The sequence below is a fragment of the Bacillus rossius genome, chromosome 3 (assembly GCF_032445375.1).
Source record: "Bacillus rossius redtenbacheri isolate Brsri chromosome 3, Brsri_v3, whole genome shotgun sequence".
Classification (NCBI taxonomy): Eukaryota; Metazoa; Arthropoda; class Insecta; order Phasmatodea; family Bacillidae; genus Bacillus; species Bacillus rossius.
In genome coordinates this window covers 97,206,952-97,224,375 of record NC_086332.1, presented here as the reverse complement: position 1 = coordinate 97,224,375, position 17,424 = coordinate 97,206,952, and the positions used below count along the sequence as shown (strand labels likewise).

The 17,424-nt window shown below is 35.9% G+C and overlaps 1 protein-coding gene across 4 annotated transcripts in view; it reads right to left on the bottom strand.

Moving 5' to 3' along the window:
- LOC134531065 (dynein axonemal heavy chain 6) overlaps window positions 1-17,424 on the bottom strand; it is a 491,808-nt gene that overhangs the window by 408,797 nt on the left and 65,587 nt on the right. For 3 of the 4 annotated variants that reach the window (XM_063366586.1, XM_063366584.1, XM_063366585.1), the window contains 3 exons: window positions 7,477-7,657; window positions 1,813-1,979; window positions 1,493-1,719 (listed from right to left, as the gene is read on the bottom strand). In XM_063366586.1, coding sequence (XP_063222656.1) covers window positions 1,493-1,719; window positions 1,813-1,979; window positions 7,477-7,657 — 575 coding nt within the window. Of the gene's footprint in view, window positions 1-1,492; window positions 1,720-1,812; window positions 1,980-7,476; window positions 7,658-17,424 lie in introns of those variants that run through there. The other variant, XM_063366587.1, reaches the window with a different exon arrangement.

The window sequence follows — 17,424 nt, the reverse complement described above, 5'->3', positions numbered from 1 at the left end:
CACACATACATACATACATACATACACACACACACACACACACACATTGTTTTGACAGCTGGTGATTGTAAACAAACCATTTGACATTTGTCACATGGCAATGTTTTTGTTTACATACGGCGGAAGGATACATAGTGACATTAAAGTAGATCCGGTGAAAAGCAGGGCTTCAGAAAAGTAGGAGGTTACCGTGGATGGACTATAGTACAAATTTTACCCTTCTTGGGGGAGGGGGCACCACGTGCCCCCCCCTCCCCCCTAAATCTGCCGCTGGATCCCTCTTATAACTATGGTAACTAGTTCAAAATTCTATCACTTGTGTTGGTGCTCTACCAAGAATAATTAAACAATTGTTGTTAGCTACTTCGCTTTTCCCCAAGTAAATGTAAGATTGTCGAGATTCTTACTTAACAGTTCTGCCCTGAATTAATTTGTCTTTTCATTATATCACTACAAGAAACACCCCTCTCCTTTTCAATATTAAAAACCACACAATATGCCTCTCCTGGTTCCAAATATCAGAAATGGGGTTTTCGGGTAGTTTCCCTGATATACCCAGCCCATCCTTAGGTGATGTGAAAAATACATTTATACTCTTTTAGGCCTTTGCAAATACTAGTTTTTTGATGTGAAGTGAACATCAATATTAGTGAAGTCAAATCAAATATTGAATATTGTTCTCAGCAAAGGTGTATTATACTTATTTTATAAAATAGAGGATTGAAGTAAAAAAAATATCATTAAATGTTGATTAACCATTCATAACATCATTCACTAAAATTATTAAAAAAAATACATAATATTAATATTGAGCATTCATAAAAGCACACGGAGGTACGGAGAGCATTCTTTTGATTTTTAAAGAACAAAATTTATTCAAACAAAACATATACAACACAAAAAATAACTAAACTTTTCATGAGAATCCTAGGCTTCTAATGTTTTAAAGCTTTCCAACAAATGTGAAGCTTCACATCAGACGCTCAGTTTTGCATCACATGAAATTAATAACCCATTTCCTGGCAAAGTCAAATTGAATATTAAAAAGAGCTTCAATTGATTTGGTTAGTCGAAGCTTTGCACAGGCCTATGCTTTTTTGTAACTGTGAGTTTATTTTGTATAAAGCAGGAGCAAACAGCAAAATACAAAACAGGTATTTTTTAACGTTAAAAAGAATGGTTTTAAAAATTGTTCTGCCATCTCCCAACCTCTCTTATGCTTGTAATAACAAACAATTTCACAGAGCTGACCTTTATAAATTTGCCTAAGTTCATGTACATAGTGAAAACTGTCCAAGTAGCAAAAGTCACTATTGAGGATCTGCATAAAAATATGTTTACTTTCTGAGTATCATTTCACAAGTCAAAGCCCACCAGTACTGTTAAATTGATTGTGTTCACTTTTAAGTAAGCCATATCACTAAAAGAAAAAAAAGTATTTTTACTTAGTACCACGAGGTTCAATCACAGAAACTGTACAGACTGGGCTCACCTGTTTCATCTGTGATAGAGACTGGTGAGCGGACCAGGTCCTCTCCGAGGAAGTCTTGTATGAACTGAAACCTCTGCACGTAGGCTTCGGCGAAATCAAAGTTCTCACAGACGTAGCTGATGATGTTTCCAGAAAGCAAGTCCAGGAGTTTGTCCCGTTTCAGGACGGCCAACAGTTCTGGTCCGTAGCCACACAACCGGTCCTCCTGCCTCCTGTTGACCACCGGCCTGCACACAAACCACGAGCCACGTGACAACACGCCGCACGCAAGAGATGTGTGGTGATAACCAAAGGCTGTGAATATTACGCCCAACACTCACTCGCAGAAAGGGTCGAAAAATGGGTCGCTCAGGAACGTCATAATCCTCACCACAGTTTCTTGCCAATCAGCCAATAACTTCATGACTGCATCAACAAAGACTTGCTTTGTGGGATCCAAAAACAGGCCTTCGGAAGACACTAGCACATCAATGCGAAAAAATGGGCTCTGCAACAGAGCAAGATGGCAAATACAAAAAGTAACTGGAAGATTATACTACAACACAGCTGAGAAAACCAAGAAACAAAACTTAGCAATTTTAACTATATGATTATGAAAAAATTAAGATAGCACTCATCAGATACAGCAAGCATTAAGATAATATTAATTACTGTGATTTGCTTGTTGCTGAACAGCAGCAAGCAACAGCCAAGTCAGGGCCGGCTCCAGGGAAGCCATTATGAGGAGCTATCATACAAAGAGGGATGCAGTTATGAGACTTTACAGTACATTAAATAAGTCACAGATTGGTCATGGAATATTTACTTATGGACAAATACATACTTTCATACAACTATACATTCAAGAAAAGTGAAACACATGATTTTAAAAAATTTTTATACCACATACAAGCGAAACACAATAAAAAGAATATGGATACAAATACAGGGTAAAAAGATAAGCTTACAACTACAAGAAAATTGAATTAATAATGCATTAATAACATTATACAACAAAATATAATCTTTTGCTTTTTTTTTTGCATTTCGGTTAGTAATACTATCAATATTTATTGATGTCACTCTGTGTAAATGCATAAAGCTTATTTCATTAGGACTTTCTTCAAGAATTCTTGATCTAAGCCATGTTCATGATCTTATCGGTGTGGATAATGACCTTTCTGTCATGACTACACTAATTGGTAATGTCATTAAAATTTTCACCAACTTGAGTATGGTAGGAAACATTTTCTCTTCACACTTCCAAATAGCTTCAATTACAGTATGCTGTCTGCTTAATCTGATACTTTAATTTCACAAAGTGACTTGGTCTCCACTATACAGACATCTCCAAGCTTCACAAACACAACATTTTCTTGATCACACTCAATAAAAGAAAAACAAGAAGTAATGGCTTTAATCACTCTCGGAATAAGCATCCTTAATTCTTTAAAGAAGAATATCTGGCACTAACAAACGAATGTCAATTTATCTCTAGCAGCCCTCTGAAAAATGACATTTCTTATCTACAAGCATAAAGATCAACATGGAATTAGAAATAGCCCTGAAAAAAAAACCTGCATCATCAACACCATAGTTCTCTCTGTAAATTTTCCTTGCACTTTTTCAAAGCTTTTTGATTTCTATATCACGTGTTGACACCAATGATTTTCCATAAAAAAACACTACATAAACAATAATATTGTCAGTTTTTCTCTCCTAGCCTCGAAAACAAAGAATGTATTCGTAACAACATTTAAATTTCCAAGTGTATCAAGTGTCTGTGCTTGAAGGAGGGTACTCAGTTAAGTGCTGCCAACTTTCAAACAAAGCTATCAATATTGCATTTATGCATAAAATTCAAAATGCATTAAACAAATTCTATGAAGTTTACGCCAGATTCTATAATTTACACTTATATACTGTAATGAGATGGTCTCTTCAGGAAGCAGATATCTTAAAAATTATACAGGTTTGTAAACCACTTAATAATAAAAAACTATATTAAGTTTCAGGATTCATATTCATGTTAATTTCTTCAAAAAAGATTTACCTTATTATTTTCCAATCAGACGTGGCTCAAGAATATCCTCACCTTCACAATCAGAGCCATGTTCTATGTCGTCTTCCATTTGTTGAAGATTTCAAAATCAATCAACATTAAAAAGTCTTCATAGATGGCCCCTCCTAAAAATATCTAACACTAAACCTTAACTGCTCTGTGTAATATATCTGCAGTTTCACCAAATATAATTTCATAGAACCCAGCTTCTCTAATTCTACCAATAATACGTAATTGATGGAATTCCGTCAACACAAACTTGTATCAGCTCATTTCAAATATTTTTTCTGTACCAAAGGCACTGAGTTACGCCATGCACTCGTGTACTATTCTCTGGCCAGTTTTCCACAATGTTTATCAAACATTTTAACTGCATGAATTTTACAAGTTTTACTCTTATTGTTTTAAAGTTGAAGGTGTTTTCAGTTTACAAAGTAATAAAAATTTATAAATGATATGTTTTGCCAGTGAGGATAATTATTTTAGCTGTATAGGCTGGTCCCATATCTTGGCCATAGCAAGGGAGAAACATGGTTTACACTTCCATTTCACGTGTTCCATCTCTTCACTGCCTCTTTTGCCCAGGCTGCAGAAGTGTTGTAGAATTCTTATGCATTTTCTAGAGTGCATACATGCACAGAACGCACACCCGCCGATTAAATGCTGAGAAAAATGGTCACTATCTTTCACTAGCTCTGTTTAAGTAGTCACCTGGTTACAACTAGGGGTCTGCCATTATTTGGGAAATAATCAAAACTCATTAATAATTTGATATACAATATTCTTGAAATTATTTTATATTCGATTCAACTTTTAAAATTGAATAATTTTTTCAATTATTTGTTACAAATTGATACACCAAGTTGGACTCATTCACAAAATATTTAATTGAAAACAAATGTAACTACAGTAAAACCTTATTGTTGCGACCTCATTTATTGCGACCACGTCTCTATTACAACCCGATTTTGAGGAACCGTGAAAAAATTGCCGAAAATCGGACAGAAAGTAAGTTTCTTGTGGTGAGTAGCGTGTTACTGCGTTTCTCTTGCCGAGTGCTGTACTGCCGTAGGCAGCGCAAATCTAAAAATAGATACCACTTCCTGTCCACCGCTGTCAGCGCTTGACAACCCCCATTCCACGTCCCTTTGCCAGCAGGGTGCAGATGAAGGTTTTTGTGGCAACGTGTTTACGTTTAGCTTTTTGCGAGTGTCTAGTGTGGTACGCAGTTAAGGCAAAGCTACCTGCTGGATTTCTCTTGATTTTGATTACTATCAGTTGACAATGTTTGCTTACTTTTTGAAGTCCGATTTGGTATTTTTTTCTGGCTTCAATTTGTGAACTATTGTTGATGACTTATGCAAGTTTTTTTCTTCCGATTTTGTGTATTATGACTTAATAAATAAAATACCATCAAATATTAATTACTATTAATACAATGCAGGAAAAAACCCTCCGGCCGCAGCATGTGGACATGGTAGTCGGCCGCTCGCTTGCCCTTGCTCACCCTCTCCCCGTACCTACCGTGCGCTGCGGCCGATCTCGGATGCTGCTTGTACTTGTTAACATTCAGGTTATCTGCTTTATTTTAACGAGAGTAAAAATATATTTAAACTGTCAGCAAATTGATAAAAGCTTTATGTGTACGCAAAACAGGGCACAACACTGGCCTGCCAGTTGTTTTCATTCAAAACGTGGCTAAAGAACTTGCATGGATCAGGCTGAAAACATCCGGCAGTACGTGAATACATGTAGGTTATAAGGAATCTTGTTATGAATTGAGATGTTATGTTTTTCAAGTAGATATACACAGCGACCGACTGGATGCACGCCCGCCTTTACTTGTTTTAACTGCCGCAGCGATGTTTATTTTGACAGCTCAAGCGATTATCTTTTCCCGTGGGTTGACAGAAAAAGGTTGCTTCACCCAAAATAAAAATTAAAAAAAAGCTACGCCTCTTATCCCCAAGCAGGAAACACACTGGCTGCCGTCGTTGGGGTGTTATAAGGGAGGACACTAGATGGTTTGTGTGTCTGGGAGGGATTAGCTAGCCTTGAAGAATGTTAACGAGGGGAGGGAGGGGTGAGCTTATGCATCATGAAGCCGCTGCCACCAGCCAGCCGGGCGAGGTTAGTGTGTGCCCACTCGCGTTGCAGAACCTACCGCTGCCATATTTTTAAAGGAAATGTCTGATTATTTTTTTGTTATTCTTACATGAACATTATTGGAAGTATTAAGGCCGACACAAAAATATGCTGTGCGTTAAAATTAACAGATTTTAATGATCTTTCATTTCTTTTTTTAAATTTTTTTTCTGATTTTCACATTTTGGTCAAAATGTCCAATTTTTGACGGTTCCCGAGAATGTATTCGTAAAACCACTGCTTCATTAAATCCGGAGTTCTAGTGTATTTAACTACGGCAAGCAGAAAACTTACATGTAAACTAACCAGTAAAAATAAACTGTCTTTTTACATATTTTCTTTAGAGGTGGCCTATAGGGCGATGGACTTGTCATGAAGGTTGAAGTGGGTTTAAAGCAAAGCCGTCTAGCATTGTGAGTGACAGCATCCTGCCATTGTACGGCTCGTTTCTTAGCGAGTAACGGATTTTTGGGAGTTGGAGGGGGGGGGGGGGGGTGTTAAAATCAACTGAAAATTTCGGAAAATATTTATTACGACGCCCCCCCCCCCCCCCCCTCTATTACGACCCTATTCCTGGGAACCGTGATAGGTCGTTTCAGAGAGGTTTGACTGTATGTACATTATATGAAACTAAGATAATTTACAGAGAAATTTAGATTATTTTTGCAACATTTTACAAACAATGCTTTTATATGTAACAAATATAATTTGATTATGATTTAAAATATTTCTTATTATAACTAAAATTATTATTAATTATTATTAATTATCACTAATTTTATGTATACAATCAGTTGGATCAACAAAACAACTTTCAAAACTTAAATTTTACAGGTTTAAGAAAATGCCGTGCCAGGTTTTCTTATTTTCTTTAATTTCCCCCTCTCTAGTATGGTTTCATGTATATCTCTTATTTTCATTTTACTATATTTTGGATCAATTTTTCTTGGATTCATGTAGAATGAGAAAAAAAGGTTTCACTGTATGTTAAAATTCTATTTAAAAAATAGTCTATGTTAGTAAATGATTTGACATTCAATTCAAAATTTTATTCTTATAAAAAAAACATGATTCACAAAGCTTAGAGCAGTATTCCAAGATGTTTGGGTAAGATAACGAATAACCACTGCTTTGTTGGGATAAAACTGTAAACTGACTCGCGGGCTTTATTCCAAAACGTGCCCAAACAAATCCCAGTGGGAAAACAGATTGGCAGTCATTTTAATAAACGGTGCCCTGTGTGAGGCTAGATATTGGTTTAAATTGTTTCTAGTGGACGTTTTGCAGCCATTCATACAATTTTTATGGCAAAAATCTTAGAGATAGCAGTACCATCACACAAAAATGGAACCTCGTTTTAAATTTTCTCAAGCATTTTTAAGTTGCGATTATTTCTTGTTATGACCATTAAATGTACCAAATGTATTCTAGGATAGTTTCGCTACCATAAATTTCCATTTGGCATACCAACGTAATTGGTACATCCCCTGATATTCATGAAAGTGACTATATACGAGTTAATAGTGCCAGACACGGGACCATCGTTTGGACGAAATCACCAAAAATGTAAGCTCCGCACACGCGTGGAAGTTTGGACAACAGACAGGTCATGGATAGGACACCAAAATCCGTTCCCCAAAAACTGTACTTTTTGATAGATAAAGGTCAAGAAGTCAAGAATTGGAGTACATATTTCTTCAGACTTCTTCTACTTGCACTTCATATTTCTTACAGCATACAGTGGGAACAATATCTTAAATGTTACTAGCAAATGTGATTGTTAAACCATCAGCTTCACCTGGGGCTCGCCCGGGGGTCTGGGCTGCTCCAGCACGTTCTCGATGTCGTCACTCTCAAGCAACGCCTTGTCTGGGAGGAACTGGAAGTGCCGTCTGAACTCTGACTCCAGCTGCGTCAGCGACTGTTGCATCACGTGATGCAACATGTTGTGCACGATGAAGTCGCACATTTGGATGAAACTGTTCCAATAAACAAGAAGCAGATTTTTTATTTTTTTAAATTTTACTACAGTTAGCCTTTTGATAAACAGTTAAGGGGCCTCCCTAGTCAGGGGTTTATTTGTGTTGGTGAGGTGGGATGGTAAGTGCAACGCAAGTTGGTGCTGTTTGCGCGGTATATCCTCTAAAGCTGGGCACAAACAGAATGAGGCATGACACAACATGACATTTTGTCTGTAAGTAGTTGACTTCCATTTAGTTATGTAGAAGCTACGCACACTGAATCAGATGCGGCACGACGCCACAAAACTGTCGCGATCAGACCGGCAGCAACAACATCGAATGACTGCTCCAACTTGTCGCAAGCAGACTGATGGCTTCAGTGTTTTACATGTGTGCAAGTATAAAAAATTGACAACAAAGGCATGCCCTTATTTACTCTGTGTTAGTGTGTTCATATCTGATTATTTAAATACTGTATCACAACAATTTTATTTAAAAAATAATTTGGAACGAAATAAAATAACAAAAATATGATGTTAAGCTGTCATGAGGTGGTGTCAAGATTTCACGATGCATCGTGTGGTGTTAATGCCATGTCGCGACATGTTGCATCACGGCATGTTGCACCGCATCATGTCAGCATAACAGCAAGGCTTTCAACTGGTGTGCTGTTTTCTCATCCTGCATAGGGTAACTATGATATCTGAGCAGTAACCAAAATGTTGTATAGCAGAGAACTGAAGTAAGGTGAAATGCAAGTTCATTGACTTCTTTCAAGAATCTGTATCTGGTGTTTCACGCCTAAAAATTATTTTGAAATAGACGTGTTAGCCATTTTCACTCTTCTAAATATACAGTTTAAAAACTAAATATGGAAACATAATTACTCATCCGCCGTCAGTGTATTCTTAGATGCTTTTCGTAAATTGTGTGGTTACTTCTGAAGCTTTGCACATTGTGTGTCACCCAAGTAGGCGGGGGTCTTAAGATAGCCAGTTACCAGAGAAACTGTTATAACGAAAGGACTAGAATATTAAAAACACATTGAATGTAATAAAATGTGATAGGAGATGATCATGAATATATAAACTGACTAGGTGGGGGAAGAGAGTAAAAGCCAATTAGAAACCAAACCAATGTAACAAGAACATATATGCAGTCAAGCCCTAAGATCACAACCTGAACAATGAAACAGATAAGCTGCTTAACTATGAGACATCACTACACATACAGCTGATAATAACTCTTTATCGGTTACAGTTGCAAACTAATTCTAGAATACAGTCTCAACTGTAAGATAAATAATTAAAATAACATTTTATCCTTAAGAATATCAGTAAATACAACATAATTTTTTTACATGACACTGTAGTCTGCCTATAAATTTAAAATATATGATACATCAAAATATAATTGCTCTTACTGCAAGGAGTTAAATAAACAGTGGATGGATGGATGGAGAGATATATTTTATATATATATATATATATATATATATATATATATATATATATATATATATATATATATATATATATATATATATATATATATATATATCACTTCCTTACCATGTACTATATTGAATCGATTCATATTTATTTTTAACTTTTTAAGGATACTGTAAACATTTGTTGTAAATAAATTATGATACGACCAACCTTTACTGCAAGGGGTGTAAATATTGCTTAAACGACAAAAAAAATTAACTCCTTTATTACTTATACTATCAAAACCGTTACCATTTATTTTAAAGTCCTCAACATTATCTAAAACTTTTGTATAAAACAATTTTTGATGAGACGAACTGTAAGGGACTGAACAAAAGTAGTTGAAAAATATTTGAAACTCCTTACTAGTATGTACTATATCAGATAAAATAAAATTTATTGTTAACCTTCTAAACATAAATTATATAACCTTAGTTTTAAAATTTGCTTTTACTATGAATTTAAAGGTGGATATGAAGTTACTCTGGAGCAAATTCTTAAGTGCAGTTTTTCACTTCCTAAAATGTTTTTTGATCATTTTGTAAAATCACAATGCATTTCAACAAGTAGTTTATCAGTATTAACCATTCTTTAGAGCTAATTTACGGTAGTTACACTTTAAAAATGGTAATACCGGTTTAACAGTTTGTTAGGTTAGCTTCCTTAAAAACATAGTAAAATCGTGAAAATGATTGGTTAGTATACATAGGTAAGCAACAGTAAGGGGCCTGCCTAGTCAGGGATGTATCTGTGTTAGTGAGGCGGGATGAAAGTGTGACGCTCACAGTTGCTTCTAGCATAGTATCGCACCTAACGCAAGGCTCTGAACTGGTGCGCAGTCATCTCATCAAGCATTAGACAATTATGAAATTTGAGCATTAATAATAAGATAAAGGTGTAATGCAAGGCCCTTGGATGAATTCAAACATCTTCACCAGAGGTTTCATGTTTAAAAATTACTTTGAAAACATGCATTTTAGATCTTTTTATTCTCTTAAAAATACACTTTAAAAATGAAATACAGAAACAGAACAACTCATCCACCCTCAGCACATTCTTAAATGCTTTTTGTAAACAGACACCCTCTGACATTTTGAGCAGTTTTCCAATTACATGGTTTCTTTTAAAGCACTACACACTATGTGACCAGGTAGGCAGACCCCTTAATATTATGGAAAAATAGGTCAAACATAAAAGCCATACATTTGACTCTGTATCGTTTTCCAGTCAGCATATAGTATAATGTTTTATATATGAATGTCTTCTCAGTACCCCCTGGACCATTAATGAAGAAGCATTTTGTTTCAGAAGCTGTATTATTTACAGCTTGAAGAACAGAATTAACGACTTCTGTTTTCCTTTTAGTAACTGGTACATTTGCTCTCCTAATACTGCTGATTCATCCGTGTTTAAATTCTCTTGATTATCTTCAAGATCGTAATTATCAATGTTCTCAAAGCCAAAAGTTTGTACCCAGTATTGTAAATTTCGGCCTTCTGTTGCTTCAGTGTTTAATTTTTTTGCAATAATTCTGTAACCACAATTAATTGCATTTTCTATAGACTGTCAATTTTGCCGGGCTGAATGTATAAAATCATCTGACAAATTTCCTTTAAATGTTTCCCACAGACGCTTTGTATTTTCAGGAGATCCGTAAATTAAAATTTGAACAAATAGGCTTCTCATTGATACAGGCATTTTAAATAATGCAGATTCTCGTAATCCTTCTATCCATTGTTGATCGTCGTAAGTCAAGCCTCATGCTAAGCAGGCTTGTTTATACATCTGATTTGGATGTCTGTTACGGTTCGAAGGTCTTCAAAACTTGTTGCATCTTTTACATGAAATAGTAACAATCGCAAGTGGTAAAGTTCCGGTTGGGCAACGAAATTCACATTGTGAATCCTACCAATGACTCGCAAACGGCGAACTCTTGGCTCCCATTTGCTAGACCTTCAAATCCATTTAAAATTTTCAGGTATATGCCAATAAAAATGATGTTGACATGAGACATTATCACTTGACTGATTATATATTTTAATTTCTGTATTGTGCTTAAAATAAGCCTCCAGAGTAGACCCTCTTTGGCCAATTTTGGCTAAATCTTCATGGGTTTGATAAGTTTGCGATCCGATACTGTCCTGGTAAGTGGATATCCATTCGTTGGACACTATGACTTTTTTTTTAAATTTCAAAAGCAAATAATTGCCAGCATGCATCTGGTGGCGTGACACAACGTCCTTCAATGTATGCATTTGCTTCATTATAAATCAGCGTCCTTTGTTCTTCTACAACTTTGATCGATGCACAGTCATGTCCTTTATAAATGTATTTATGAAGATATTTCACAGCCAAAATACTCCCTACATACTCAACGTTAATATGACAACTAAATTTTTTCAATAAATATGCATTGTAGGGGGCTACATGACGATTACCTATCTCGTGTTATACGACAACCGTTTATGTCTTTGCGATAAACCGCATGTTCGTGTGAAACTTGGGGACTATGAGGGTCCAACTGCAGATTGTAGCGTCGTCGGTAATTTGGTTTACCATCATCTACTAAAGATGTAACTTCTTGTTACGATTTTGGAAAGTTGAATCGACATTTTGTTCTTCCGTTTTTATGAACCATACACGTTGCATTGGGATTTAAATCGCCACATGGGTTGTGAATCATCCATTGGAGTACTAATTCTCTTAACTCTAAGTCATCATTTTCAGGTATTTCGGATAAAATTAAGTCATCGAGCTCTTCTGGTTGATGAATCTTGTAATCAGATGTCATAATTATAAGCAGATGCATGTGTGGTAATTCTCGTTTCTGAAATTCTATAGTGTATACAAAAGCCGATACCTTTCCAAAGACTTGTTTTTTATCTAAATCTTCTATTATTTGGTCAAATTTTAAATTAGCAGCTCGAGCCATGATATCAGGACGATCCTGTGGAAGCTGTTGCAAGATTGTTCCATCTTCTAAATTTATTTGCAATGCCTGTTTTATTTCTGGCCAGTTAGGATTCAATGTCATGGTGATAAAGAAATCAGGTGATCCAAGCCGTCAAACAATAGCCATTGCATCTTCAAACTTTTCCGTGTAATACCTCGTCCAACCAGGAAAAGAGGAGGGTAAAATAATCTTTTCACCAACTGTGGCATTTTTTTTTTCAGAAAGTTATTAATGAAACTGGTTACTCCCGTATATTGTTCAGCTAGAATCTTATTTTGGTTGTATTTTATCCATTAAATACGGTCACACTCTACACGAATGTAAGTATCCACTAAATATTGTTGAAATAATCGGCCCCCAAAATGCAGTGCATTAAATGGAAGTTCCCGTACATCGGGTACTTCTGTTGATGAAGATTCTGTTAAAAATTTAACAAACTCTGGTCGAAACGAAAGTCTGTATTGTGCCAGTTCAAGCCGAGTTAAATGACTGCGGCTAGCATAAGGCATTTGTAACTGCAAATCTGGGCTAAAACCATCCATACCGGCTGGGTAAAATAATAGATAAGTAAATGACTCGACTCACTTATCAACATTATTTAAAGAGACAATGTTTTTATTGCGCTGGTGAACAATTATTTCTTTTTCTGGATAGTTTTGATCAGCATTTAGTGTAAAAACTGCAAAAACCTCATTACATGCCGGTATATGAAACCTTCTGCGATCAGCTTGATCTGGAAGTCTAAATAAAAGCTTTACATATGGTGGAGGTAAAACCCTTGGGCAGAAGTTAATCGATTCATTTCGTCCTCTATTTCTCGCATCATTATATATCCCTGTACATAACGATTTTGCGCTCGAATGATGAACTTCGAAAACTTCATCTTTGAGATAGTAATTCAAGAATTAAGTGGATGGTTAACTCTTTCATTAACGGCTTCATCAGGGTCAAAATAGTATAGTTGCCCATACAGTGGCCGTTCAAAGACACCAACATCATTTTGTGTCGGGTGAGTTGTCATATTCATTTTATGATATACTTGTCCGCAAACAATAAAACTATAAATGCCATAGCTATTTATTGTTTTGTCATCTTCTACATTGAAGGATGCTAGAGCAAAAGATGAGTTTATCTTTCTTATTTTTTTATGAAATTCTTCCGAATGTGGGTGACGGTTTAAAAAAAAACGTACTAATTCATTTGAAAATTTTGGTTGCTCCATTAAAATTTGTCCATGCAAACAACAGTCACCAAAAGAATTTCTATTTATATTATTAGAAACACGTTCCTCAGGGAAATGCAATGCACCACAATGGATACACAAAATTTCAAATTGTCCCAAGGTGTGATATTGCACAGCTGCAGTAACGGCACATTTGTAAGTCGGTAAATAATTATTAAGTTCTAAAGCCTTACGACATCTTTCGTCTAGACGTCTTTGTTCTTCTAATTGGTATTCTCGTTGTTCGTCATTTTCATTAGCTACATGTTGTGAGGCTACTTTCAATACTTTGTTGGAAGTATATGAATAGGCCCCATGTTTGTGTGACCATTTATTTCTGTACGGACCATTGTACTTGCTGGAGGTGTAGATAAATTATGTAGCTACTTTCTCTGTGTAAAAATTCAATGCTTAGACAAAAAATCAGTTAACATGTGTTACTATTACTAGGCCACAGTTAGGTATTTGTTTGGAAGTCATAGACATGGATATACTTGCAATGGGTGAATTATAAATAACATATAACAACACACTAGCAATTTTAATTATTTATTAAAAGAAATATCTCAGGTTTATCCTTAATATAATACTTATTTATTACTTTCAAACTTCCTAACTGTTGATTGGCACTGCAGAACAAATAAAAATATCAAATGACTGAAGTGACGATGCGCACATTCCTTTTTACTAAGCAAATGTCTTTAGTTCGGGTTCGAAGATATTTACACAGTTTCAGTTCATAAATTTGCTATGCAGTTTCGCACTGCGTAACTATACGACTACCAGGCAGCGCCTCTGGCTATCTGATGGATACCACCCGCAGCACAGGGGCGCGCAATGTTCGATTCCTGCGCGCCGGACGGCAATGCATCGGGGCCGCTCGGGCCACTTCGACTCCGCCCGGCTTCGCGGACTTCGTCCGGAACAACCAACGATGACGTACTTCCGCCGGCAGGTATCCAGACTGTTCCTCGGTCGGGCCCCGGCGGACTATATAAACCGGCCCAGCCAACGCTTCTGCAGGCAGTCTCCGACTGGCCCAGCAGCATGAACCTGCAGTGACTACCATCTACACCACCGGCCTCCTCCGTCACGCTGCCCGACGACGTGCCGTCCGCTTCAGGAAGAAAACGGTAAGAGACGCCGTCAGATTCTAAGTCCGTAAGGGACTCTGAAAATTTTTCAACCCAGTAGAAATATTACAAGTCCACGAGGGACTTAGAATAAATTCAAGCCGAATTAGTTTGGACTTAGAATTTTCGGAGAGTGAGGAAACAGAAAATTTGCCTCGTCTGTAGAATGAAAGGAACTGTCTCGTTAAGGTTACGGGATAAGTAAATGTTTGACTGCTGTTGAAAGTAAAACAGCAGTGGCGCAGTGTGGCAAGTGACGGAGGAGAGGTCGAGTCCCGCAAAACGTAAAGTGTACCAACTTGCAATACGTTGAGGCTTACCGTAACGTAACCAACGTAGTTTTACGTAACGGATTCAACTGAACTTTTATAAGTTCCCGAACCACACAATCATTGTAACGAGCACTCCTGTGTGAACTTCAGTATGCAGCTACTTCGTAGAACGACTGACGAGGCGAGTAAAGATAAAGACTGCTCGCAGCAATATTGGTGGGGCACCACGGCATACCGCTGTCAGTAATCAGGAGACATTTGAATACGACTCGCTGACTAAAAGTGTGTGTAAGAACGTAAACATTTTAAGCGTCATAAATTGTGTTATTTGAGACTTACACCAGAAACACTGTTTAATAACTTTAAAGAATCAGACCACGATGAGAGAGAATGTATTTTAAGTTTACTCAATATTTCTTTATTGTCTGGGAAACTAGTTACAGATAATATTTAACTGTACTATAAGCGATCTCCTTGATTATTTTCTTTCACTTTTCTTATTCTCTAATAGTAATTTGATATGTTTGGCAAATGTTAAATTCATGTTAGTACAGTTATTTAACCTAATATTGAATGTGCCAAAAACCAAATGATTTGATGTTCATATTTTCTGCTAATATAATTTGCTGTTTGCTTTATAATAAGGCGTTAATTTAATGTGTGTGAAATATATATGTGATCCAATATTGTTAATTATATTTTTCTGTTCACAGACATTGTGGGCACTTGCTGTAATCGTCAAAATAAGAAATCAGAAGGTTGTCATATCTGAGCATACGTGTATTGAAGGATGTGATGTTGTTATTACAATTTTTTTTTAATAAAAGCACTTTTGTTTCACGAACTTTAGAACCACTTTCTGAGATTCTCCCCCTTGTCCTCCCGCCCTTCCGGACTGGAGGTAAAAAATTAGTTTTTACCTCGGCTAGATAAAATTTACTTATGTCGGTAGAGCTCTGAGGCTCTCGCTCATCAGACCACTAGGTGAGGACAATTGTGTGTAAAAATAAATTATATCAAAAAATAGATTCACGTAGATAATATTACTTAAGTCCAGTTTATCAATGTTTATTTTACTTTTAAGGCTGCAATGTGACGATGTGTAGGTGAGAGACGTGATGATTAACACAGAAATGGAGTAACTGACTCTTACATTTCTTACTCATGTATAATTAACTCCTAATTACTTTATCTTTTTTAGATAAAGCCTTATAAATGCTTGTTTACTTCCTAACAATGCAAATCTATCATCCATATTTGCGGATGCCTATATTTTCCTAGCTATTTTGCAGGATATTTTTTGGCCGACGTCTTGTAGGAGTTCTCTCTTAAGCAGGCTATTACATTCTTTTTTCCTTCTTAAATTAAATCAGTTAACAATGAGTGACGTATTTCAAATAACGGCTCGTGATTGGCCGAAAACCAAAAACTGTTACATTAATTAACGTCAAACTTATAAAATCTGCACGCAACAATAGCGTGGAACACAAAATCTCTCATTAAATTTAAATAAACAATTACTGAAATGACATTTTACATTAAATAATAACGGTGTCAAATTAACCGTTTACCGTTAAAAGTCCATACCTCCTTAGAGGAGTCTCTGCAATTGTTCATTTTAAACGTTCATTTCAGTCCATAGAACAGCAATTACATAGATATACACTTTAAAATAAATAGCGTTTTCAAATAAATAAACTATTTGGCATGGAGTACATAAATCAGTTAACATAAATAATTACTTAATCTGGGCAAAAACATTCAATGTTACGGTACAACGTTGTGCCGCACACTGCCGCAAATCTTGCAGACGTCGCTCTCGTTGTTCGTCATTTTCAGCTGCCACACGTTGTGACGCACTCTCTCGTGAAACATCTAAATCATAAGACCTTTCTGCTCGTATAATGTTAGTCAAGTTTTGCAAGCATCTTACTTTAGCAGTATGTGTGGGACGAGCAGAAACCTGATTATTTTCATGAAGGTTTTCTTGAAATGAGTCTTCACTGTGTGAAGTTTGAGAAACCTGACCAGTTTGATGACGATGTTCTTCAAGGTGTTCTTGAGACGAGTTGCGGCTTCATGAAGTTAGAATGTTTATAACCGTTTTTTTCAAAGATCGTTTAGGCATTTTTAAGTGAACACATGAGTTAAAAAGACACAAATAATGTAAGTAAACAATTGAATTTCTTGGTCTAACCTCAAACCAAACACTCATTGGCTTAACAACACTTAAACAACAATTAAAAAAAATGGTATGACTATCAATAAAGTTGATAATTGAAAACATGGATAAAACGACATTTTATAAAAATGAATACTAGCTAGATCGATTTATCACCCCCGAAACCCCCTGCATACTAAATTTCATGAAAATCATTTCCAAGATTCAGATTATATATATACAAGAATTGCTCATTTAAGGATATAAGATTTGGCTCTGTTTGAACAGCAACAGAGCACATAATTTAATGGAATACATTGTTGTCAATAGTAACCAAATGCTATAAATAGTTTCCCCTGTGAAATAATAATTACTGTTGAACTTAGAAATTTTATTTTTACACTATGACTACAAATCTAATATGTAATAACTGTCAATTGTATGGTCTTAGAAAAATCAACAAACAGAAAAATTTACAAAATAATAAACTTATAGTTAATGATGCTACACAAAATAATATTTTTAATATTAACAAGCCTGGTAATATCAATCTG